Raw genomic sequence first — 24984 nt, 5'->3', positions numbered from 1 at the left:
TTTTATTAAGTTATTATTTTTGATACTTTCACACGCTTAATTCCACTTTTTTGAATGTTGTTTCAGTATATGTTTTTTGTAAGTTTAGCTTTTTCACATTGTTATGTGTTTTTGAGTTAGTATATATGCATTTATGTATATGTATATATATATATATATATTTATTTGGCGTAGGGATGATTTACATCGGGATTTCGCATGAGCGTACTATTCTGGCTGCCCGGCATTGTTGTTGTGTTTTGATCATGATTGCTCAGTATCTTCTCTGTTTCCTGCCGGCTGTTGGCCATTATGCGGCGTATTGTTGGTGCGCAGGGTGTACGTCAAAGGCGCGATTCCTGCGCATGTTCATGTCAAACCTGACTGTGCGCATTCATGTGCATTGTTTCGGCCTCAGATGCGGCACTTAATTGTCCGGCTGGATAATACTGCAAAGAGGCACAATTGAGGTACTGTTTGAACGTTAATAATAGTTGTGACCACAATGTTATCAAAATTCAATACAAGTGTGTGAAATAATGTAAATGCAAGTGTGTGTGTTAGTGTGTAGTATGATATACACTGCAGGATTATATACTTTATTCAACTCTTGAATATATATTGCATTCTTGACTGCATTAGTTCAATGCCTAAATATAAAAGGATATATATATGATCTTAAGTCAACGCAATGTAGAGGAAGAAGGAGCTAAAGCCTTCATTGACATACATATATAATATATTTATAACGTAAAACAAACTGAACCACTATCGCAGAGCCATGCTTTCACCAATCGAGAGTTTTTAATAAAGCACTTATGCCCGGGGCTGGTCAAATACTTGGCAGGCCCTAAAATGGTGTAAGTAATCAACATGTAACGGGTTATCCAAATATAGGTACCTTTTTCAATAGTATTTTTTTGACAGATCACGCGTGAGTCGTGTCAGACTGTCAAGTTGTTTTGGTTTGTATTATTTAGCATTTCATCCTGGAAAGACTTACGCCTAAACAACGTTTACAAATTGTTCATTCTGTAAAGAATGTGTTTCGTACTTCCCTCAACTTATGGTCATCATAATCGGCCTACTGAGCGTACTATTCGCAACACAACCACCCATCATGAGACCCAGCATTTATTATTGGATAATATTCGACTGAATAAACCACGTTCAGCACGCAGGGATGAAAATATAGCAGCTGTAGCTGAGAGTGTATTCGAAGGCCGTGGAGAGACCGTGGAATCGGCGCCGTTCACAACCGCTTACGTCGAGATTTTCAATTGAGACCGTACAAATAACATCTTGTAGAAGAACTGAAGCCGCTCGACTTTTTAAGGCGACATCATTTCGCTCTATAGATTCTTAAAAAGTTCGAAGAAGTTCCGATGTTTTCGAGCCAAATTGTGTTCATCGATGTGTCTCGTTTCTGGCTCAATGAGTATGTAAACAAGCAAATTGCCGCTTTGGTCCATATTTCTTAAAAAATGATGCTAGTGAGAAGGTAACCGTCAATGGCAACTGTTATCGCGCCATGATAACCGACTATTTGATATGCCTGAAATTAACACTTGTAGTCTCGGCGACGTTCGGTTTCAACAAGTCGTCACCGCTTCCAACATACCGCATCAATCAATGGAGTTTTTGAGAGAACACTTCTATAAGCAGATAATTTCACGGTTTGGGCCGGCCGATTGGTCACCAAGATCGTTGTATCACACCGTTAAACTTTTTCCTGTAGAGATATATAAAGTCTAAAGTCTACCGCTTCGATTCGGACATTGGAGCAACACATCACGCATGACATTCGCCATTAACCAGTTGAAATGCTCAAACGAATTATCGAAAATTGGACTCAATGAATGGACCATCTGAGACATAGCCGCGGCGAACATTTGAAAGAGAAAATCTTCAAAACATGAAAATGAAGAAATGTTCTTTTGAATTATAAAAAACATCCCACATTAAATTAGAGATTTCTGTGTTTTTTTCTTTAAAAAGTAAGGAACTTCGTAATGGACCACCCGTATAGGCAAGGATTTCGAATGCTAAACGAACAAGTTTATAACACACCAAGCATACGTAGTATATCGTATGTTAATTCTATATATAGTATACCATCCCATAACTATGAATATGGAAAATGTAAAATATTTCAGTGGGAACTATAATATTTTCTGATGGATAATTCTTGGAACAGGTAATTTTTGAAAATTGGTTTAAATTTTTTTCAAGTTAATTTTAATAAATCGTGTACTATAAATACGCAGAAATTGGATTTGATAGGTTAAGAATTTTTTTTCGTAGACAGTTTCATATTAGCCGTCTTCGGTTCGCCAAGCGTTAGAGAGCAGCGATTTGAACAAACTATAACAGATGTATAAAAAAAACTGGCAGCACTTGCATTACATCCGTAGGCTGTCTTCTGACACATGAGCATGTGTATTGTACTCTCTCTCGCTAATGAAGAAGAGAGCAGCATACTACTTTTGGTGACTCCGCCACAGAAAAACAACTACCCACTGTTATTTGATCATTTACGTTTTGTGAGTTAACTAATATCAACAGTATGGCGACTAGCGTCAATATAGTAGTTGTTAGGTATCCAAGTACCAACATTTGCATTACACAAGACAACTAACTACTGAAATTGGCAACGGATTAACTCGTTGCTGGTTTTGGTGCTTTATTTATGTCCTGTTTTCGTATAATGAAATGTCATAGTCAGGCGGCAGTACTGTGAGTATTGATGTATGCAGACCTTGAATATCTTTTGGGAATATATGTACAATTTAGTTTTGATTTATTTACGAACGATTCGAATTTACTAATTTTTCAGAAATCAACTCCCAAAAATCGTTGTTCCTTAAATATTTTGAGAATACGTATTTTTCAAAAAATGTTTACTTCATTTAAGTTTTTTGTGCTATGAAATATTTTTTAACAACATATTGATGCATTGTATGTATCTAAACTCACATTATTTTAAGGTGATTGTTTGTAAATTGTTATTCAGATTATTTGAAAATTTTACCAATAAAACTAGTTTACAGTCATTTTACGATCTTGATATCAGATGATGCTTCTAACTAATTTTGGGTTATTAAAACTGATGATAGTAAAAATTTTCAAAAACGTAAGATTTTTGGTCTTGTAGTCAAGGGGTGTAGGAAAAAAATGAGATGAAAAAATTTTCAACTCAAATTCGTAATGAAAATACCCCACAGACTCTTAGCAAATCAGTCGCAAAATTCACCTTCAGATATGTTGGGTAGTGAGAATCTGGCAATTTTACGATGAAAGTGAGTATCGATTCAAATTCCATAAGTACGTATATCGATTTATAATTTCATTAGACATCCTATTTTTTTATTCCTCTCAGTTTCAATTTACAAATTCATCCTAAAGATTGAGCAAAGCTGTCCAATACTTTAGATAGTGGTGTTCTAAATGTTAATTAAATGATTTGCATTTTCAATATAATAATAGCCAATTCTTGCAGACCTGTAACTATACAGTCGCCTTATGTTATTAGAGAGAACTTTATTCTGATTTGCTTTTAATGCCTCTAAGTTTCTTGTGACCACTAACTACATTCGAAGGCATAGACTTATTCATAGCATGAACAGGGTACACTAAGTTTGCCACGAATTTTGTAATATACAAGTATGTACATATATATATATAAGTGGAAGCAAGTAAAGCTGATGTATTATGCTTGACGTCTAATAGCAGAAGAGATTTATTTCTTATTCTTTATAACTTAAGAGTTAGTGAGAATATAATAACAAAAGGAATGAAGGATTTTTTAACCCACTTTGCTAGTGCTGCCTTTAGGAGTTAGGAAGAGTTATATTTAAGGGTGCGCCGAAGATTAAATTAACGCCGTAATGATCCTTCGTGGTTGCCACATACATACATATGTATATAGTATAATCGTTGTGACTAGTCACTCAGTTTTTGGGATATCGATCTGAAATTTTGCATACGGTGTCCTTCTCTCCAAGAAGGTGCCAGTTTGTCGAAATTGTCGATATCGGACCACTAGGATATACCCGTCATACAAACTGATCGATGGTTATAAAGTACTTATATGGAAAAACTTTCATTTGACAAGATATCTTCAATTAAGTCAATGATGCAATTTCCAAATAATTGCTCAGATCGAGTCACAGCATACTATAATTAACTGACTGATCATATTTGTAAAGGGCGTTATAGCTTCTTGTTTTATTTATGTATGCTTTGATCTCCACAAAAATAAATGTATTAGATTTCTACTCTAAAACGAATTCTTGACTCCAACAAGTGCATGTATCACGTGCCGCTCAGAGCCGTTTGACGTTAACTAATTCCTTCTAATGGTTAACTTAAACAAGAATTTCCAAATTAATAAAATTGAGCACTAACAAATGCGTACAAATGCTTACATATAACAGGCAGACACTGCTAATTCTACTAAGTAAAGCATTTTGCCGGCGTCCTAGATTTTGCATGAGCAATCAGGAAGCAATCAACACCAACCCAGCTACCAAAAGCTGTTACTTGCATCAAACATATTATGACAAGCCACTAAATACATACATCATTACAAAATACCTGCTGCTCTAACATGTAATTAGAACTCAAACATGCACCGAAAATTGCCAGCTAGCTGTTGTTGTAAACGAAAGTTGTATGCATAGTGCTGCATTACCACTACAAGCCCAATACATACACAGATTCATGTTTAGAAAATGAGGCTGACTTGGTATGGTGTAGACGTCACTGGCGTGCAGTTAACATAAGAGAAACTGATACATCAGACCAAACAAATATGTATGTGGAGGCATATGAGGGCACACACTAACACATATGCTAAATGTATACAGTGCGCGCTGACTGTCAGTCAACTAAGTAGTAGCTATGTTATCTAACCTCCTCGCCTTACTAAGGCGCACACTACTTGCTGTTGCCGTTGCATTGGTGTAAATTCATATTAATTTCAGAAACATAAAACAGTTTGCTTTATAAGGAGGGACCTTGCTCAACACACCCGCTCAGCAGGGAATATGAGCAGAATTTTAAGTCAAACTGTAGCGCAGTGGCAACTGCTGAACGGCGTTGCGGTTGCCAACACACATATGTGGGCACGTGTGCATTGTAGTAGACCGTGTGGTCACCCGGCGACAGATATGCCCGTGTCAGTCATTAGTTGAATGTTTCGTCCGACACAGCTGACGACTAGGTCGACGACGACGACGATCTGATCGCTGTTACGCGCCTGCAAGGCTCGTATTAATGAACGCGATGATTATTCAGCCATGCGGAGTACGAAGGCAAACAAGTGCACGGGTTACAAGTGCAAACACATATACACAGCGCGCACAGGCATGCAACGAGTTGACTACGTTGCACCGGTGCCTGCGAGCCAACTTTTGCTGCAGGCTGGCAAATAGGTGTACATACACATACATACACAGAGAACCATTACAGATAGTAATATGTGCGCGTTGTGTATGGCTTAGGCTTAACTCATTCTTGCAGAGCATTCACCGCACCGTCAAAGACGTATTGCATCAGTATATGTGCTCATACACACACACTTATGTATACATGCATGTGGGCCTAAATAGCTGGTCCACGGCTGTTGGTTGCTGATTTGTTTCTATTTGTCTGTTGGTTGCTCAGCTGCCTGTCAGCCGTTTCGTATGGGCGTGCGGATGTACGGCGATAGACGGTCAGGCACCCAAGCAGCAGCAGGCAAGCGAGCAGTCGAGCAAATTTTGCCAACAGGCAAATGAACGTTCAGTGCATTCCGTGCTCGTATCTCCCTTATGCGGACTGATTAAATGCCCACTGCTTTGTTCGTCCCTGTGTGGCTGTATGCATGTGTGTGTGCTATGCTTTTGTATATTTATGCATATTAAGCTCAGCAGTTGCGTTTAGCTGAACGCACAAATAACGTTAACGCGTCCGCCAGTGGAAAATGTGCTTTGAATAGTACGCAGTTGCGTGTGTGTACTATATGTGTGTGCATATACTTTGTTAGCTCTCTGGTTATTATAGTCATAGTGCAGGGAAAGCCTGAAATGTTGCATAGTTCCACTGGTTTTATCTGTCCATATTCGATTGCTGCTATAGCAATTGTAACGGGCCGGATGCATTATTTGGATTGCTTTATATCCGCCTTAACGGTGGTTCTTATGGGTTTACGTTCAGCAATGATATGTGGTTTGATGCAAATGTGTACACGCCTACTAATGTTGGGATATCAAAGCATCTACATTCTACATACGTTCTAATAGCGAGCCAGCCTATGTTCTTGATTAGGTGGACTTGAAAATGTTTTTTTCGCTGGTAATGTTTCTTGTAAAATTACTATCTTCTGATAACCGAAGTAAGCATTCATGAATTGATCTATTACATACAACGCTGTATGTGCCCGAAGGTTGGACACTAAGCTACAAACTTATTATTCAAAACTTTATTTTGGCGTATAGAAAGCAAAATGACCAATCTCATTTACACATTACTTTCAGAACATGAGTCTATAAGCGAAAGTGAGAGTGCACTTCCCTAGATTCACCACCTTTTACAATAAAAGAACAGCAGCAAGCCGCGCACACACTGGAGAGCAATAAAGCACCGGGACCAGATAGAGCTCCCACAGAAATTTAGAAAATAATTTCTGTTGAACGATTCCATGTACTACTCGACATGAACGTTCCAATACTTGCTTGAAGGCAGTGTTGCTTCCAAAGATATGGTAAAGACAGGAGCATGCCCTAATCAGCGAAGTAAAGTGTAGCCTTCGTTCGCATATCAGTCACTCTGCTTGATCTGCATAGCTAAGAAGATGTTTGAGAAGTTAATTAGGCTGAGGCTAGAGACATAGCTAACTCCATAAAAAGCCCATGTTGGGTGTCATCCCTTTAAAGGTACAGGGTTTGTCCGGAAAGTAATAGGTGTAATTTTCTTCCGCCGCGACTGTACTTCGGAGCGTGCGCGTACCAACTGGATTCGGTAGAGGGCGTTCCTAGCTAACGAACGAGCGGCTGGTCATTGTCTCCGAGCACCTGAAGAGTCAGCATAAACATTTTCGTGCGACGTGTTTCTGTGAGTGGTGCAAGCCGAAAATGCAGCGTTCGTTAGAGCAGACGTACGCGATTAAACTCTGTGTGAAACTTAAATCTGCATCAGAGGCGTTTGATATGATCAAGCAGGCTTACCCAGATGTTGCTTAAGCAAGAATTGGTGTGTTTCGGTGGCACTAGAAGTCGCTGATGAAGACCGTGCTAGGAGACCTGTGACTTCTACAAACACCGACAATATCACTCGTGTGCGCAAAAGTTTGAATTCATACCGTCGACTAAGTATTCGTTTAAGGGAGAGCCTGCTTTTGAAGCTTCAAATAATCGATTTTTTTTTTATCTAAGAATATGTCCCCAAAGTTATAGATGGGAATTCGATATATTGTTGAAACTAGAAGTGAAATAGTGACCGAGCGTCTAGCAGATATGATGAGCGCTTGGGCAAAAATCAAAAATTTTGACGCGCTATTTCTCAGTTTTTCATTTTTACGATTTTTCTTAATTGGCTGTCAGGATAGAAAAAAAACTGAACGTCATATAGAAGTTTGTTTTCAGTGGTTCATGACATTGTGATGGAGCACTTGAACATGCGCGAAGTGTGCGTGAAGATGGTCTCAAAAGTACTTACTGACGACCAGAAATTCCGGCGAGTGGAAGTGTGCCAAGGTGAGCATGTGTGAAAGTGACCCCCAATTTTTGAATAACGTAATTACAGGTGACGAGTCATGGATCTTTCAGTATGATCCCGAGACAAAGAGGCAATCTTCCGAGTGGAACACACCGGCAGAAGGGAAAATCCCTTGGCAGCGCTGCATCGACGCAGAAGGAGCCTATTTTGATGTTTTTAAAAAATTGTAAATTGTCAATAAATTTTTTAAATCGACTACGTTCTCATACTTTCTGGACAAACGCTGTAGAGTACTTCTGATCATGCTGTACATTCGTGATGCATTCAACAGTGTAAAATGGAGCGAAGATGGTTTTCAAAATACCTTCGCTATCTTATAAAAATAGAGCACAAAGTTGCGGTGCATTCCTCATTCATTAATCTTATGAAAATGGTAAGAAGTTATCAGAAAGGCCGTATGCTGGTGTATTAATGCACCGACATCTGTCCTAGGTCCAGTCGTCTGGAAATTAAGTTACAACTCCAAATACTTGATGAGAGTTAACCATCTATATACAAGGTATACTAAAAAACTATAGATACAAGGTATAACAATATAACTCTCGGCAGCCCTGAGTGTGTGCTCAGCTTAACGAACTGTGTCAAGTTCTAGTAATACAAGTAAATCTATGGGTATCAACTTACCTTTTGGTTACTGAGCGCCGAAAGATCAGTGGAACCGTAAATTCATTGACAACATAAAAGTAATCCGAATTTATATATGGCAGGAGGTTAGAGTAGAACTCTAACATAATGGCGAAATTGATGGATCAAAGGATATAGAGGGATATGAACCCAGAAATTAATGGAAAACCTACACAAATGAATCAAAAGAGACTTAGACAACCCGAAGTGTTCTTACCACTGGATGACGATGCTGATAACACATTTTTTAAGTGTGTACCGTGGCAATAACAGCGTATCATATTAGCAGAAGTGACTGGAACGGTTACAGCAAAAAATGTCATTAAAATTATTATAAATAGGGAACTAGGCATGGATGCAGGTGCATAGACGTAAATCTTTGAATGAGAAAATTGGAATATTGTTCACAAACATTTTTGTCAGCTCTGAAGAATTAATTCCATGCGAGTTCATATTCGACCGATTTTCAATGGAACAAGTAATTAAAAATGATTGTAAACTTTCTTGAATTGCGATTCGAATTGCTTGTGTCTCTGTTCTGACCCTCAGGCATCAGGCTTTTGTTCTCATACCGCAAATAAATACGCAAGCGCCAAGACTGAGATATATTTTAAAGCAGTTGTACCAAAAGTTATTTCTAAAAGTTTTATTTGCCCAAAATATTCTTTGGTTTTTATAATATGAGCTTTTCTGAATAACCAATGTTAAGAATATTAAATCCCCTATTATGAATGACAACTGAAAAGAAGAAAATCGTACACTAAGATTAGTGTTACACATAACTAAACATGAAAATCTGTTAGTTGTCATTGGCAACTGAGCAGCCAGTCGATTTATTTGATATACTTGTATTAGGTATTTCTACAATAATTTTTGTGGTATAAGAACTATCGAATTCGGCAAACAACTAAAGTTCAGAGCCACCTACAGTAGGTTGACAGCTATTGGGTTATAAATTCATGGAACATTTATACAGAAACTATGTGTATAAGTATATAAACACTTCTGATAGAATCTTTTCTAAGATTCTTCTTCTTCTTAATTGGCGTAGAAACCGCTTAAGCGATTATAGCCGAGTTAACAACAGCGCGCCAGTCGTTTCTTCTTTTCGCTACTTGGCGCCAATTGGATATTCCAAGCGAAGCCAGGTCCTTCTCCACTTGATCCTTCCAACGGAGTGGAGGTCTTCCTCTTCCTCTGCTTCCCCCGGCGGGTACTGCGTCGAATATTTTCAGAGCTGGAGTGTTTTCGTTTCTAAGATTAGTCTCCAAAAAATTATCGTTTGTTAATTGCGTTATCAAAAGGAATTCGCCATATAATATTTATTTCATTTCAACCTTTTGTATGTTATTTGTTGTGAAATATTTTTTAAAGAACTCACAATATTTACTGATGCGACCGCTGTGCTTTCAATTTCTTTCGGTTTTTTTATTCTATCGCAAATTAAACACCAAAAAATGATTCTGCACCGATTACTATTCGGTTAAAATCTCACTCTTATATCGAACAATACTTAATCCCTTTTAAATTTTAAATTCATACATTCACATAATATAGTAATATATTTGTATGTAATGTGCATGTGTGTGTAAACGTTAATGGCGACCAATACAATACATTTTCAACTTACCCCAACACGACCATTATCATATTCTCTGCTCGCTTGAATAGTCAATTTCGCTTTAGAATGCATGGCATCTGTTAGAGAATTCCTTTGATGTGAACCACCGCCGGACGCTGAACTCAGCATGGAGCCGTTCGCTTTTTGTGCGGACGCTTTACTGCGAAAGCAAAACTCAATGATAGCCACAAAGACAGCCACCAAGAGGCCACCAATCAATATATAAAATATACCAGCCACATTACTCAATGACAATTCACTGCGTGATGTGTCCTGATTGTCCTTGTTGAGGTTGCATTCAGTTTTGTCATACCACCATTTATTGCGCAATTTGATCAATTCACCATTCTCCTTCAGCGATAGCACAGCCAAATTAATCGGATCTCTGTGTGGCGTCGGCCAAATTAGTGCAAATGTGTGTATGTATGTGTGTTTGTGCATGAGAAGTATTGGAGCAAATAAATTGGTGTGGAATCCATTTGTATGCCGAAAGTTGACCAATAGATATTTAAATAGTTCGGTTTGGTTTCGGATTTATGAGGTTAGTGGGTCGTGTTGTTTGCAAAAGTTTGCCGTTGCATGAGGTTAGTGGGATGAAAAGTGTTGGAGGATTGGTAGTTTAGTTGATTGTTTTTATGTGTGTGTGCAAGTTTAGTTATTTTTAATGAATGCCCGTTAAGTTGGTGATTTTTTTGTTGTGCCAAACAGTGTGTGGTATTTTAATGTTGTTGTTGATGGTTGCATATCCATTTGGTAGCATGAAAAGAACAAAGAAGAAAATAGCATAATGAATAACTAGAATAACCAAGCAGACAACAATTAATTGTATTGAATACGAAAAATGCCTTGTACTGAGGAATAAGTGATTTCATTGAAAGTGCGGAAGGATAACAGTAGGCCTTAGTATATAAGGTGTATGGGGCACATATATGCAGAAGTTATTTGCATTATGTAGTTTCAATCAAGCATAACCTATATAACATACATGTATGTACATACATATATTTATGCGCACATATACCAAATTATGAAATATATATTCATACATACATATATGCATACACACATATGTTAAAAGCGAAATTTTTAATAAAGAAATTCCACTGGCATACATTATACAACATTTTGCTTGCCTGCACAGCTGACTGCTTTGGTTCCTGTTGCTGTTGGCAGCAGTCAGCCTTTGAAGTTGCCACCAGCCATCTAGCGAGGCGTGCATTGGGCTGTGGCAAGACAAGACGCGCTCGTTAGCTGTGCACTGGCGTGAGTATGTCGGTATAATTTCGTACACGTAGTAGGCATACGAGTATAAGTTGTATGAGAAATGATGTAAAATTATTTCGCAAAATTTCGGAAGTAAGGCAAAAAATTAATCTCACTTTTGCCCAAAACAAAACTTGTTTCAGTAGTTTTCAGATCTGAGTGGAATTTAAGTGCGTATGTATATGCATTTAAAAATTTCATGAAAGTCCTTAAACTTACCCTTTACTAAAAGGCTTTGTTGGGTGATTCAATAAAGGGACTTAAATTGCTGACAACCCAGATAGAGGAACGCAAATTTTTGGTAGCATAGAATTCTCCATGATATGATAAGCCTAGGTTCAAATTTCATCAATATCGATATCGCATATAGTTCGAAAAATGAGAGTTGCAAAGTTAGTTTTGGTTTCATTTTCATGACAAATGTAGCAGATTTTTTATAAAGAGTTTGAAGTAATTTGAATTTGATTTGTAATTGCCTTGTATTTTTAACTAATTTCAGTTATTTACCTTTACTTGTTATGTTAAATTTTCAGTTTAATCTATATATATAAAAGAAAGTGACGTTAGTTACTACGCTTATAACTGGAGAACGCCTGGACCGATTTCGGTGATTACCACCAATTCGGACAGGTCTCCGCCCAAACAAGGAGAATACTTAAGAAAATTCTGGAAAATTTTCCGAAAAAAAAAATTATGAAGAAAATAAATTTTCAAATACAGTTTCAAAAAGGAAATAAAAACGACCATGATTTTAAATGCTGGCGCATAACTCAAAAACGCCTGGACCAATTTGCCAATTCCTTTTTTAAAATGTTCGTTGAGGCTCGAGGATGGATTCGAATAATTGCCGGAAAACCCCTAAAAAGAGCTCTTTTCTTTTTCCCGTTAGTAACGCTAATGCTCGAGAACAGCTGAACCAAGTTTAGAAATAAAAAAACCGTATGCTTTTCGTGAGGAAAAGTCGGAAAGTTGGGCAATTCCAAAAAAAATAACTTTTTTTCATACAAACATTTTTTTTTTCAACTTTTTCCCTTTTGTTTTTCAATTGTCAAATTTGTCGTTTGCTTTCTTTATTTCGGTTATTCAAAAAAAAATTATTGAAATTTATTCCGTGAAAACGTTATGTGTGTTTCACACAAAGTGCTCAATTACAGATTGAAATTTGTTACGATGCCACGAAGAGGTCGCGTTCGTTTTGGCATCAACATAAGTATGTATATTGACAACCCATGGCACATGACCGAGTATTCCCAGGATGCGATGACATACGAATGAAATTATGGATCGCGGGCAATCAGCAAGCGATCGTCACGATGTCAGAGGACAACTTTTCAAACAACAGTTGCGATGTTTTGTAAACTTTATCTTAAAGCAACGTATATGTGGTGCTGTTAGATGCTGGATGTAATCTTTTGAGTGGCAAAAGAGAGGTTTGTCACACGCACATATTCTTCTTTGGATGGTGGTTACACCAAATCAAATTGATGAAATCATTTCGGCGGAAATTCCTGATCCAGAGATAGAAGCAGAATTATACGAAACCAATATGGTTCATGTACCTTACGGACATCACAATACCACTTCGGTTTGTATGTCTGACAATAAATGTACGAAACATTATCCAGGTGCTTTTCTTTCGGAAACACAAACTATAAATGATGGATATCCAAAGTATCAGCGTCGCTCACCAGATGACAATGGCAGAACATTTAGCATTAAATTTAGAGGCGTGAATATCGAAGTTAACAACTCATCGAAGTCGACAACATATGGATCGAACCATATTCGCCACTGTTGTCTAATTCACATTCAAAAGTCATATCAATGTTGCATATTGCAGTTTGGTGTAATCGATAAAATAGTCACCAAAGGAAGCAACATAGCGGTTACTGATCTTGAACGATACGATCGATACGTGAACTGTAATAAAGCGCTTTGTATGATATTTACTTTTGCGATTCATGAACGTTTTCCGACTGTTTCCGACACTGTCAACACAGTGTTGAAATAGACTATTTGGTCATTCTCCATATTAACTGCGAGACGCACAACAGTCGGAAAACGTACAGACAGAGAAAACACCCCCAGCACCAAAATTAACATTTACGAGTTTTTTCTCAACTTTCGTCAGTGAACCGTTTGCGAGAACTTGCTCTATTCGGAATTATCTTGATGTTATACATACAATTACAATTACAATTGCTGGAACATGATAATCACTGGAATGAAGTTCGCACACTTTTCGCGATGATCAGCCATCAAATTAGCGTCAATTATGCAATACGAACGAAAATGACATTGCCGAAGACATTTTACATCGTATTCGCTAAGAATTGGAAATGGGTAAATTCCGGTTGATACTTCCGGTGGTTTGATATCAATTCCATCTTCCCTTTACCAATTCACCAAAGATGAACTCATCACGAATATTCGGACATTGGACAAATTATCGTAACTACAATTCCTTAAGTGCACGCGCAATGTTAGCTGCCAAAAATACCGATGTTGTTGACTTAAACTGGAAGATTCAAAGTCAAATTCCGGGAGACTTGCGCTCATACAAATCGATCGATCGTGGAATTTCTAAATTATTTGAATAGGCTTGGTATGCCACCGCATCATTTGCGCCTCAAACTTGGATCTGTCGTTATTATGTTCCACAATCTTCTGGCGCCGAAACTGTGTAATGGAACCTGACTGATTGTGACGCAGCTATCGAATACAAAGGGGCAGAATGCTTGATTCTACGAATTCCTCTGAGTTCTAACGATTTGCCATTTCAGTTCAAACGTATTCAGTTTCCAGTGAAAATTGCATTTGAGACAGAAGGATAGTCGCATAGTGTATGGTATACATTTGGAAATGCTATGTTTTTCACTCGGCCAGATATACGTGGCCTGCTCACGACTTGGAAAACCATCTTTTCTATACACCGGAACAGAAACCAAAAAATGTTGTTTATCAAGCTGCGATACATTGAAAAAAGTGAAATGATAAATTCAACTTTTTCATTTTTAAACACATAATTTCACGCAGGACAACGACTGCGGGGTCAGCCGTGTTTTATAAAATAAAGTTCATAACTGTCGGGAAGGAAGTATTTGCTAGCGTAAAAATTTTCAACGGTTCTAGTAGATAAACATGTAGAGTTCACAGCATCTTGTAGAAGTTCTAATTCAAGAGACCACCGTCTGCTTAATGTGTATTACTTTTAAAATAAAAAGTACATCTTCAATATTATACTTCAAACCAATGTGATTTAGAGTATCTACTTTTTATTAAGAGTTGTAATGATTGATGTTTTTTAAGAGATTATTGCAGACATACGGTCCCAATTGCTGCAAAAGTCGGTACAAGTGGTTGAAAATTGGCCGTATCGGAAGAAATTTATTCGAAGGTCGACAACTTGTGCGGAATCATTTATAAAACATAATGGAAATCCTTGTCGTTAGGCTAGATTCTATGCCATACTATTAATTTAGTCATCTTATTAGTTTATTACATATTTAGTTTTTTTTTTAAACCATATTTCCGAAACAAAAATCAAAAAACTATTGACGCACTAAAAGAAGTTTTGATACTGCAAAATGTGCAGAATGCGTTTGACTCCGCAAAGTGGGCAAATATAACCAAAGCTTTATATGAAAAATGGGCTTCGCAGTAACTAAAAATAGAAAATTGATGTTCGACAGGGACGTGGGCACTCAGAGCTACACTATCTCGAGTTAAGTACCCCAAAACTCGGTCTTAGGCCCTCTACTATGGAACTTGGTGTACGAAGGGGTGTTAAGAATATAGTTAGTTCTAGCTGTGAATATAACAAAGTATGCCGCGCACTGACATCGAGGCATACGAATTCGCTTGATTGAACCAGTTATCGGAGCTCTCTGTAGGCGTGAAACAAGGGGAGAGAACCAAAATAATCACATTGTGTCAGCAACGGTAGCAGACTTTTACCAAAGGACGATGGACCCACAGCCTAATCTCGGACGGATCATTTCTTGGGTAGATTGGCAACATGGGGACCTAGACTTGCACCTAATCCAAATACATACTGAGTAAACTGAATACTTTAGAAGCTATCTGTTCCGATTCCATCACGACCTTAGACCGTACTGTCCGATATGCACAGAGTGCATACATAGAAGCCTTTGAGCACGTACTTTTTCAATACCCTCGTTTTTCAAATATAACGCAAAAGTAAAAAACTTCACTTTGCGTAACTTTTCGGTGGAACATTTGATAACACTTATCTATCAGTCTTCTGTTAAATGGAAAGCTATCAGCGAAGCGTCAGCTCTAATTATGACAAAACTAAGTCATATCAGCATAATAGGTGTCAGACAGTCTATATGATAGATGAGACTTAAAGTCTCTCTCTCTTCATGAAGTATGTAATACTTACTGGTTCCGTGTGAGGGATATGAGTTGGGAGTAGGTTAGGTTTAGCGGTTTATGCTTCCTTAAACTATAAAGAAAATACCTTTTTTACCTATGTCATTATAATTCCGCAAATGTCTAGCAGATTTGAGTATAAGTGCGAACTGAGAACTTCAGAGGCTTGGTAGCATAGAATTTCTGAAACGTATAGATAAATTCGCAGAAAGCATTTCCTCCAAGTGCCTACTTGCTAAATAATTAATCTTCTGAAAAACGAGACACTCTCGAAATACAAAACCATCTCTGTGAGACTTCAAGCGCAGTCCACGTGCCTTACATGCTAAGTTCAGATTAAAAAGCTCTATCTACAAATATTGAAATGTGCTCGGGTTGCTCGCTGGTATGCGCATTTCGCCAATGCTTTCTCAACTTACCCATTAGTTATATAACCGAAATTTACGTACTCTTAAATAAATATGCAATCTCGCATACTCACCTCAAAGGCGATCCAATCGGTGTTGCTATGCCAAATCCTTTCGTATCCAGATTACGTCCGACTTTCATCGTATCGCAGGGTTCTCTGGCATTCACATACTCATTCTTTGGCGATTCCATCAGCAGGGCATATTTGCCTTTTGATGTGCGCACTCGACGTATGCCTTCATCGTATGTGCTCACAAAGACATGCTTTTTCGAATTCATATACTCCCACATCTTGTTATGTAAGCCGATTTGGGAACGCTGAAATACAGAAACAAAACGGCACAACAAATGATTTACATACATAATAAATTTGTATGCACATATGTATGTATATCTATAGTAATTCATTATAAATACATTATTTGCAAGAACATCCTTGAGTATGTGTGCACACCAATTTAAATATTTAAAGAAGCACAAACACCGCCACATGTGCGAATTCGCTCCTATTAATCTTACACAACGAAGTGCCCGCACACCCACGCCGTGAATATGCACGGGTGTGTGTGTGCTCCACCCACACACAATGCATTACAGGTATGCCTGCACATCCATACATAGTTGAGCATATGTTTACACGTAGCAGCGGGTTGCTGAAAATTGCTTTCGCGACGCCATTGCTTTTGCCAGAAAGAGCTGCCGGGATAAAGAATTTCAGAGTGATCTTAAAAACTTCCGGTTGGCCAAATAGCGCGCACCGTTGGGAGGTTGCAAATATTAATAAAAAGCTAAAAGAATTTGTAGAATTTTATTAAATCGCACAATAATTGTGTGCGTCAGCCGGTGAAATTTCCCGTTACCTTTATGGGTACCTACCCACGTGCATACATTAGTGGCGATATTCGAGTGGGGCAGCAAATTCAATTAAATTAATAAATTTCTCCCTGCCATGAAATATACGAAATCTTTCCAAATAGTTTCCATTGCCTAGGTCCAAAGACATTTGTGTCTTTGTATTTGGTTTTACTATAGGTGAGTGTCCAAAGAGAGCATTAGTAGGGAATTTAAAGCTCAATATGTAATATAAATTGAAAAGTTTTGAATACTGGATAATTTTTCCTTAGGTAGCCATTTCAATTAAACTTAGTGTCAATATTTCATCTGCTTAATTATTTATAAACTTTTGTTTTTTTAAATTGCAGTAATGAAATGCCATAGAATAGTCACGACCATCCTACACATAATGGTCATGATAAAACTATTAAAAGTGCAATAACGAAAAAGTCATAATCATGAGACTTAGGCATTGATATATAATAGTACTTGTATAACAGTCGTTGCATTTTACGTGAGTATCTGTCGTTCACGGCCCAACCTTACGGTGCTTAAAAGCACATATGTAGATCAAACAATGCGTTGATCAGTGCCCCAAGTAATACATTATTTGTTTCCCTTTCCATCTCGGTCGAGTTCGAGGCCGATCTAAAACTCTGTCGTGCTATCGGTCCGGCACCCGGCCGCAGTGCGACTCCACACTGACTTGAATTTTCAATTCTACCTGCCTTTAGGTTTAAACCGCAGCCTCCAGGAATCTCCCTAATGGATCAAGCCAATGAGCATATTGGAGCAAACACCAAGGGCTAATTGCTCCCGTGCTACCAGATTTAAGTCTCCGGTCAGACCTTGTAGTTTTTGCAACTACCAGTAGAGCACCCATCAAACTCAATGACTGGTTGTGTCGCTTGAACTTCAATTGACTTTTCAGTGAAGGAATCTCATTCAAAGTCTATAATATCAGTTCAAGTTGAGTATTATAACACTGTTTCTGACAAGACTATGCTGAAACTTCCAGTCAAGTTCAAAAACAGACATAGTGTATATTGGGTTTTAGTCGTTTCTTACGACAACGACACCTTACCGTTTGCAAATTCGGCTCCCTGCCCGCTGGAGGAATACAATAATACAGTAAAATAGAAATTAAACCGGTATAAAAATTGGGCAACGGTAACGCCAATATTGAGCCCAATAATATGGAGAAAGAAACAATGGGATTGTAAAGGTATGTGACATTAGTTGTCTGAGAACAAACGTTTAGCGCTTTACTTGCGCAATAGCGCAATAAAGAGTACTACTGTAAAGAAGTGAAATGAACTTCTTGGCGTAGACACAGCTTACACGATTATAGCCGAGTTTACAACAGCGCACGAGTCGTTCTTCCTATTCATTGTTTGGCTCCAATTGGAGATTCCAAGTGTAGCCAAGTCCTTCTCCACCTAATCTCTCCAACGGAGTGGAGGCATTCGGCCGATATGACCCAGCCAGCACAGCCGCCGCCTCTTGATTCGCTAAACTATGTCAGTATCGCCGTACATCTCGTACAGCGCATCGTTCCATCGACTGCCGTATTCGCCGTTGGCTATGCGCAAAGAACCATAAATCTTCCGCAGATACTTTCTCTCAAAAATTCGTAACGCTAATTCATAAGATGTTGTCATCGTCCATGCCTCTGCACTATATAACAGGACGTGGATGATGAGTGACTTGTAGAGTTTGGCCCTTGTTCGTCGAGAAAGGACTTTACGTCTCTCTATTCTGCGTTGGATTTTGAGCCAGACGTTATTGTTGGTGTTAATGCCGGTTCCAAAATAAGCGAAATTATTTACGACTCCGAAGTTATGACTGCCAACAGTGACGTGGAACCCAAGTCACGACTGTTTGTTCAATGAAAAGAGATATTCTGTCTTGCCATCGTGCTTTATCAGACCCATTTGCTTCGCTTCTTTGCCCAACCTGCAGAAAACAGAACTGACGCGGTTGTTATGGCTTTGATGTCGTTGTCATGAATGTGGACTAGAAATGGAATCGCTAAAAGCCTTTAAGTAAGCATTAACTTAAATAATAGTTTATATCATATACAATGAAGTAATGTGCTCTAATCTTTTCTGAGAGGTTAAATTCGATATTTTAATCTGATATATAAATTTGACACCTTGCAGGGTTAAGGCGCTTAAAGCAAATAAATTTATACTTAACGACTTATTTCAATTGCACTTCGGCAACTCCGAGGCGCTTTCTTCACACATTACTACCAGCGTGTGTTGCGAATGAAATGGTGAATTGAATTTGACATTTTCGCTGGAGTGATTTAGTCAGCATGGTGTCCATACTACGTGTATATGTATGTATATGTCATATACGAATGCACATTGTATTGATGATTTTGCGCTCGCTTATTGCCAAGGAAAAAATATAATTCTGTGTAACGTCATTGCGCTGACGAGTTGCAGCAAAAAGTTGTTGACTACTGAATGATGTGCTGTGCAATTATTTTTGACAGTCTACTGCTGCAACAGTAACTAAGAGCATCACTGCGATTGCACCAATTTTTTATCTTCGTTGACAACCACGTGCACTGCCATTGCCAAAATTGTAGTTCTGTATTGGTTCGTATAAGGTATGTCTGCTTAAAGCTTAGTTCTGGCGAAATATTTAAGAGGATAATCAAAAAGAGTGTTCCAGCTCAAAAAGTTTGATTTTTAGCATGGTAATAAAAATATATTGCACTTCTTTACTCTGAACAAGTTATGTATATACATTAAGTTTGCCAGAAAGTTTTTAACACACAGAATGAAACAGCTTAAGCCCTTTAGATACTATATATACATACATATATATGTATGTATTGTATATATAATCGATCACGGAAACGAGTTGAGACGAGTTTTTGAAATATCGATCTGAAATTTTGTCCACGTTCTTTGCTTCCCAAGAAACCGCTTACAAAATCGCCGATGTCGAACCACTATAAGATATGGTTATCTTCACGAAATTTGACATACATAGTTTATTCTCAAAGTCAGTCCTATATTCTCCGAACAAATTTTTCACATCGGTCTACTATGGTATATAGCTGCAAAACAAACTGACTAATCATCACAAAAATCACTTTATTGTATGAAACTTTTTTTATTTGGCAAATATCTACACGAAATGTGGAATAGATTATTAAAACTTCAGTTCGACAAAGGCTAGCATGAGACTTTCATATTAATACATTGTTAGGACCATAGTGCTTTTAAGAAGGATTCATGGAAAAAAGTTTCGCTTCTCATAAAGAGTTTTAGCAGCTCTGCATGCATACATATATGTATACAAGAAAAATGGAACGAGATTGCCCTCATATGATCCGAAGATTCCAAGAATTTCAATATAACCTCACATTGCTTTCTGATTTCGTTCTAATATGGCATACTCGAATCTATCATGGAAAGTACCTCCCATCATTCATTCATTTGTACATACATTTCTACACTTTGATGCCCTCAACATCTGTAACTAAACTTGCACATCATGTGTGTGTGCTTCACATTCAAATATGACCGACATGGGTACACTTCACCAATGCAATGATCCTACTCGCACGGTCCTTTCGAATTCACTCACCACTGCTTGTCTGTCTCTCGGAGCTTGTCTGGCATTGTCATTTGTACTGACAGCGTGGCCCAGCTCACTTTCGGCGAGTTTTATTTTCCATATTTTTTCCTTGGACCGATATTGATTTCAGGCAATTACACCCCATGACAGCGTAAATCAATCAAAGAAAAATTTTATTACAGAAATTTCCAAAGTGAATTTGAGTGCAAGATTGACTGGGCTGAAAATGTTTGACAACTTGAGCAGATATTTGAATTTTTATTCATTAAAAACGCAGTTACCATGAAAATACAAGCCACCCCCCTCCCGTGTATAGGGCGTAATGTTGTCATGTGCAAGCAGATTCGAGTGAAAAACATGACCCATGAGGGGAAATCACATCACAAATTGCTCAAATATGTCGAAATATCAAAGCCAAGTGTAGCAAAAACTGGTCGGATGTGCACACATATCGATCAAATTAAATTTTACAAGCTCTGCATGTGTACATATGTATATATATTTGCGAACAAACTTTTATGCATATACTATATTTCGTATATCGGAAAATGTCCGTTAGTGGTCATGTGAGTTTGTATTCAGGGCATCCATAAGCCTTAATACATTCCAATCCGCAATGCTTGGAAAATCATGAGATATACATATGTACATGTATAATATTTATTTATGTACGTAGTTACAGTTTTAAAAGTTTAAATTTCGGAGAATTATTGAGTGAATTTAAAAGTTACTCGAGTTTTCCTCGTCTTCAATCAACAAGCAATTACATTAAACATTGAAAGTTTAATTTGCGATAATAAATGTGTAAATACATACAACTGCTTGGTTGTCAGGCTGAGGACTCTTTATTTGCACTGAATTTATCTTCCTTAATAGGTGGCAGCTCTTTGAACATTAAAACGACAAAAACGATAGCTTAATAATAAGATATTTCATAACATGATATAATTCGAAATATTTTAACCTATGACATTACTATATTTATAAAAAGCTAGTCTCTCCAGTAATTTTTGATTAAATAAAAACAATATACAGCGTCTACCGATAGGTATGACGTGATTTTGACAGCTGACGACCATGTTTGTTTACGAATATATATTTGTCAGTGTGTTCAGAAAGGCTTGTCATTTCATTGTATCACATTTCAGTTTGGTACAATGAAATCCAAATCAAATAATATTACGCTACCTCACATCCTCTAAATTATTCAAAAATTCACATTTATCGAAAAATCATCTCCTCAGATGGGGCCCATTTATGGTTCCGAAAGCGCAATGGCATCTCCAAAAATTTAAATTTACTGTTTCCTGTGAATTGTGGCATGGCCGCATCAGCGAACCTTATTTCTTTTAAAATGAGGATGAAAACCTCGTGCAAAGTTTGGTTTGATTAAATCATAAATGGCATAACATTACTTGCATTAAAAAACAGAACCCATTTCGACCAAATTTGAGTGTTTTATGTCAGTTTGTCATAACGCAGTTCTTGTTTGTTGACCCTGTAGTTATTATAAACCGTTAAAGGTTTTTTGACTGTTATCAGCGAAAAGTTTTGTCTCATTAAATTTTTAAAATATATAACTTTTGCTAAATATATTTATGAAAACAAGTGCTACTGTACAACAGTTGTGTTTAATCGAACATTTACATATTTTTCAAATACTATTTTGTAAAGTTTTATTCCGCTAATGTATATATTATACAGAGAAGGCATCAGACGGAATTCAAAATAGCGTTATATTGGAAGAAGGCGGGGTTGTACATAAAGTCATCCCCATTAATTAATTTCATTGAAATTGGTCTAGTAGTTCCTGAGCTGGTTTTTGGTCCATAACAGCGAGTTTCAATTTTTAAAAAACGCCCGATTTTATTGATTCTAAGCACAAATACGCACCGTTATAAAAAACACCCATTCTCAATTTTATTGAGAATACTCACATATTGGCCCTGAAAGTGGGCCGTGCCTCACCCATCATCCAATTTTCACACCGGCTCCCATGAAGCTCTCTGATACTATCTCGGATAAAGTTTAATGTCTCTGGCGCATGTTTTTTTCGATTTATCATTTTAGGGCTTTCAGTAGTTTTCAACTTGGGTAACGTTGGAGCCAAGGGAATGATCATGTTATCATTTTTACTCAAGATTTCATTCGTTTTCACGGACGGACGTCGGTAGATTTCACTCTACTCGTCGCCCTGATTTTAAATATTTGCGTATATATAACCCTGGATATCTGCAGCTTTAGTGATTTAGGAAACAACCGTTATGTTAAACATATTAGACTTTTGTTGCGGGCAGTAAAGAAATCGCCAATTTTTTAATTTTTGTTAAAGCCAGTTTTACTATATATCTTAACTTTTTTTAGTGCTTATTTATGACACTTTATACGTTTTCGGTTATGGCGTTTTGTGGGTGTGGCAGTGTCTGAGTACGTCCTATCTACGATCTCACTTTTTTTTTTTATCCAAAAAACGCGCATACCAAGCTCTCTTCATTAAGATATCTCAATCTTGCCGTATGTTTTTACATGACTTATCGCACATTCAGTAGTTTTCAACGGTAACGTTATACAGCGAGTGATGGATGTTATCATGCGATTTCATTTGTTTTCACATGTCGGTTCATTTGGATACTGATTTATTGATTTAGGTGTAAGTTAAACATATTAGAAGGAAATCGCCAATTGTTTTAGTTTTTTTCACAGGTGCCCCTTGCTACCGCGATCCCCTGTGCCAAATTACAGTTTTACTATATATCTTAATTTAGTGCTTATTTATGACACTTTATACGTTTTCCGTTATGGCGTTTTGTGGGTGTGGCAGTGACTGAGAACGCCTATCTACGATCTCATTACTTTTTTTTTTATCAAAAAACGCGCATATCAAGTTTCATTAAGATGTCTTAAGTTTAACTCAAGTTACGTACAGACAGACAGGCAACCGGATTTCAACTTTTCTCGTCATCCTGATCATTTATATATACTCTATATAACCCTATATCTATCTAGATTCGTTTTAGGTGAACAAAACTATTTTACTCTTCAACATTATGTTGCAAAAGTAAAAATATTTGTGATTTATTTTAAAAAATGAGTGCTCCTTGTTTTTAAAAAAATGCTTTTTCTAGCTTTTGGGATTTAGTAGTTTGCAACTGTGGTTATGGAGAGTACTTAAAAGGATTAATATTCTGTATTTTGATAAATGAAATTGAGTGCTGCAAGGAAAATTTGTAGTGTCTATTCAGAAAATCCGCTAACAACTTATGGATCACGTTTTCTTGTTAAAAATTGTTATATTCTATATAGAGTATATATTGTAAATAAAACTATTTTCGATACCAAACTCATAGTTAATATTGAATTTCGTTCTGCATGCTCCAATAGTCAGGCATACATACATACATATGTCTAACAAGAAAAACGTTAATTTCGGCTGCACAGAAGTGTTCAGTTTGCATGGAAGCTATACGCTATAGTAATCCGATCTGAACAAGTTTTTTGGAGATTACATTGTTGTCTCAAAAAATAATCTATACCAAATTTTTGAAGATACATTGTCAAATGTGAAAGTTTTCCATACAAGAACTTATTCCGACCGTTCAGTTTAAAAGGTATATTCTGTATTTTGATTATAGTGGTCCGATATCGACAGAGGTACAGACGGACATAGCTAAATCGATTCAGCTCAACATATTGATCATTTATAATATATATATACTACTTTATAGGGTCTCTTCTTATAGGGACGCTTCCTTCTGGATGTTACAAACTTCGTGGCAAACTTAATATACCCTGTTCAGCGTATAAAAATACAAAGACTGATGTTAAAGATAACAATAGATAATAGGAAAGGTAAGCTATGGAGTTATAATTTTATAGTCAAAAGTACTGGAAAAAATCCATCATGGTTTTTATGATGAGTAAACGTTCAGCAAGTGAACTCTAGATTTATAAAAAAAGTTATTTACTATATGTGTACGCTATAGCTTGACACAGACAGCCGTACAATTATGACGCAGTAGTATAGGTCTCGAGAGTCTTCATAACAGCGTCTCTGACTTTTATTTCGGAGGTGATTTTGCACATTTACAAAATGACTGTGGAAAATAAGAAAAAATTGCTGCTAAGTAAAAACTCTCTTCAGCAAAGAGATACCGTTGAAATCCAAAGGAAGCAATGGTGGCTCGGAAGCACTGAAAGGAATTTTTAGGGTTGTAGGATCTAGAATCATATTGCAGTTTGCTGACAATTTTTAAGCTGGTTTCTTTTCACAAAGAAAGTGCTATGTGTCACAACGAAACAATGTTTAAGGAAATTACATTATGTTATTTGCATACCATATTACAGAAGAGTACCGGAAAATGAAAAGTTGAGGTTGATTCAATAATTAAAACTATTTGTACCTGAGTACGCTTGTTACTGCAGATTGAGATGTTACATGCACTTGAACAGTTGGTTAATGAAAACTTAAATATAAATAGATTCTGTGACCTGCAGTTGGATGC

At 37.2% G+C, this 24984-nt stretch overlaps 1 protein-coding gene across 4 annotated transcripts in view; it reads right to left on the bottom strand.

Annotated features, from left to right (window-relative positions):
• LOC126762724 (glutamate receptor 1) overlaps positions 1-24984 on the bottom strand; it is a 149320-nt gene that overhangs the window by 10996 nt on the left and 113340 nt on the right. For 2 of the 4 annotated variants that reach the window (XM_050479684.1, XM_050479686.1), the window contains exons 14-15: positions 16122-16366; positions 9992-10367 (exon numbers count right to left, since the gene is read on the bottom strand). In XM_050479684.1, coding sequence (XP_050335641.1) covers positions 9992-10367; positions 16122-16366 — 621 coding nt within the window. Of the gene's footprint in view, positions 1-6; positions 453-9991; positions 10368-16121; positions 16367-24984 lie in introns of those variants that run through there. The other 2 variants (XM_050479683.1, XM_050479685.1) reach the window with 2 other exon arrangements.

This window comes from Bactrocera neohumeralis, chromosome 6 (assembly GCF_024586455.1).
Source record: "Bactrocera neohumeralis isolate Rockhampton chromosome 6, APGP_CSIRO_Bneo_wtdbg2-racon-allhic-juicebox.fasta_v2, whole genome shotgun sequence".
In the NCBI taxonomy this organism is placed as follows: domain Eukaryota; kingdom Metazoa; phylum Arthropoda; class Insecta; order Diptera; family Tephritidae; genus Bactrocera; species Bactrocera neohumeralis.
Note: the sequence above shows the minus strand (reverse complement) of the source record. Positions and strands in the feature narration are given on the sequence as shown.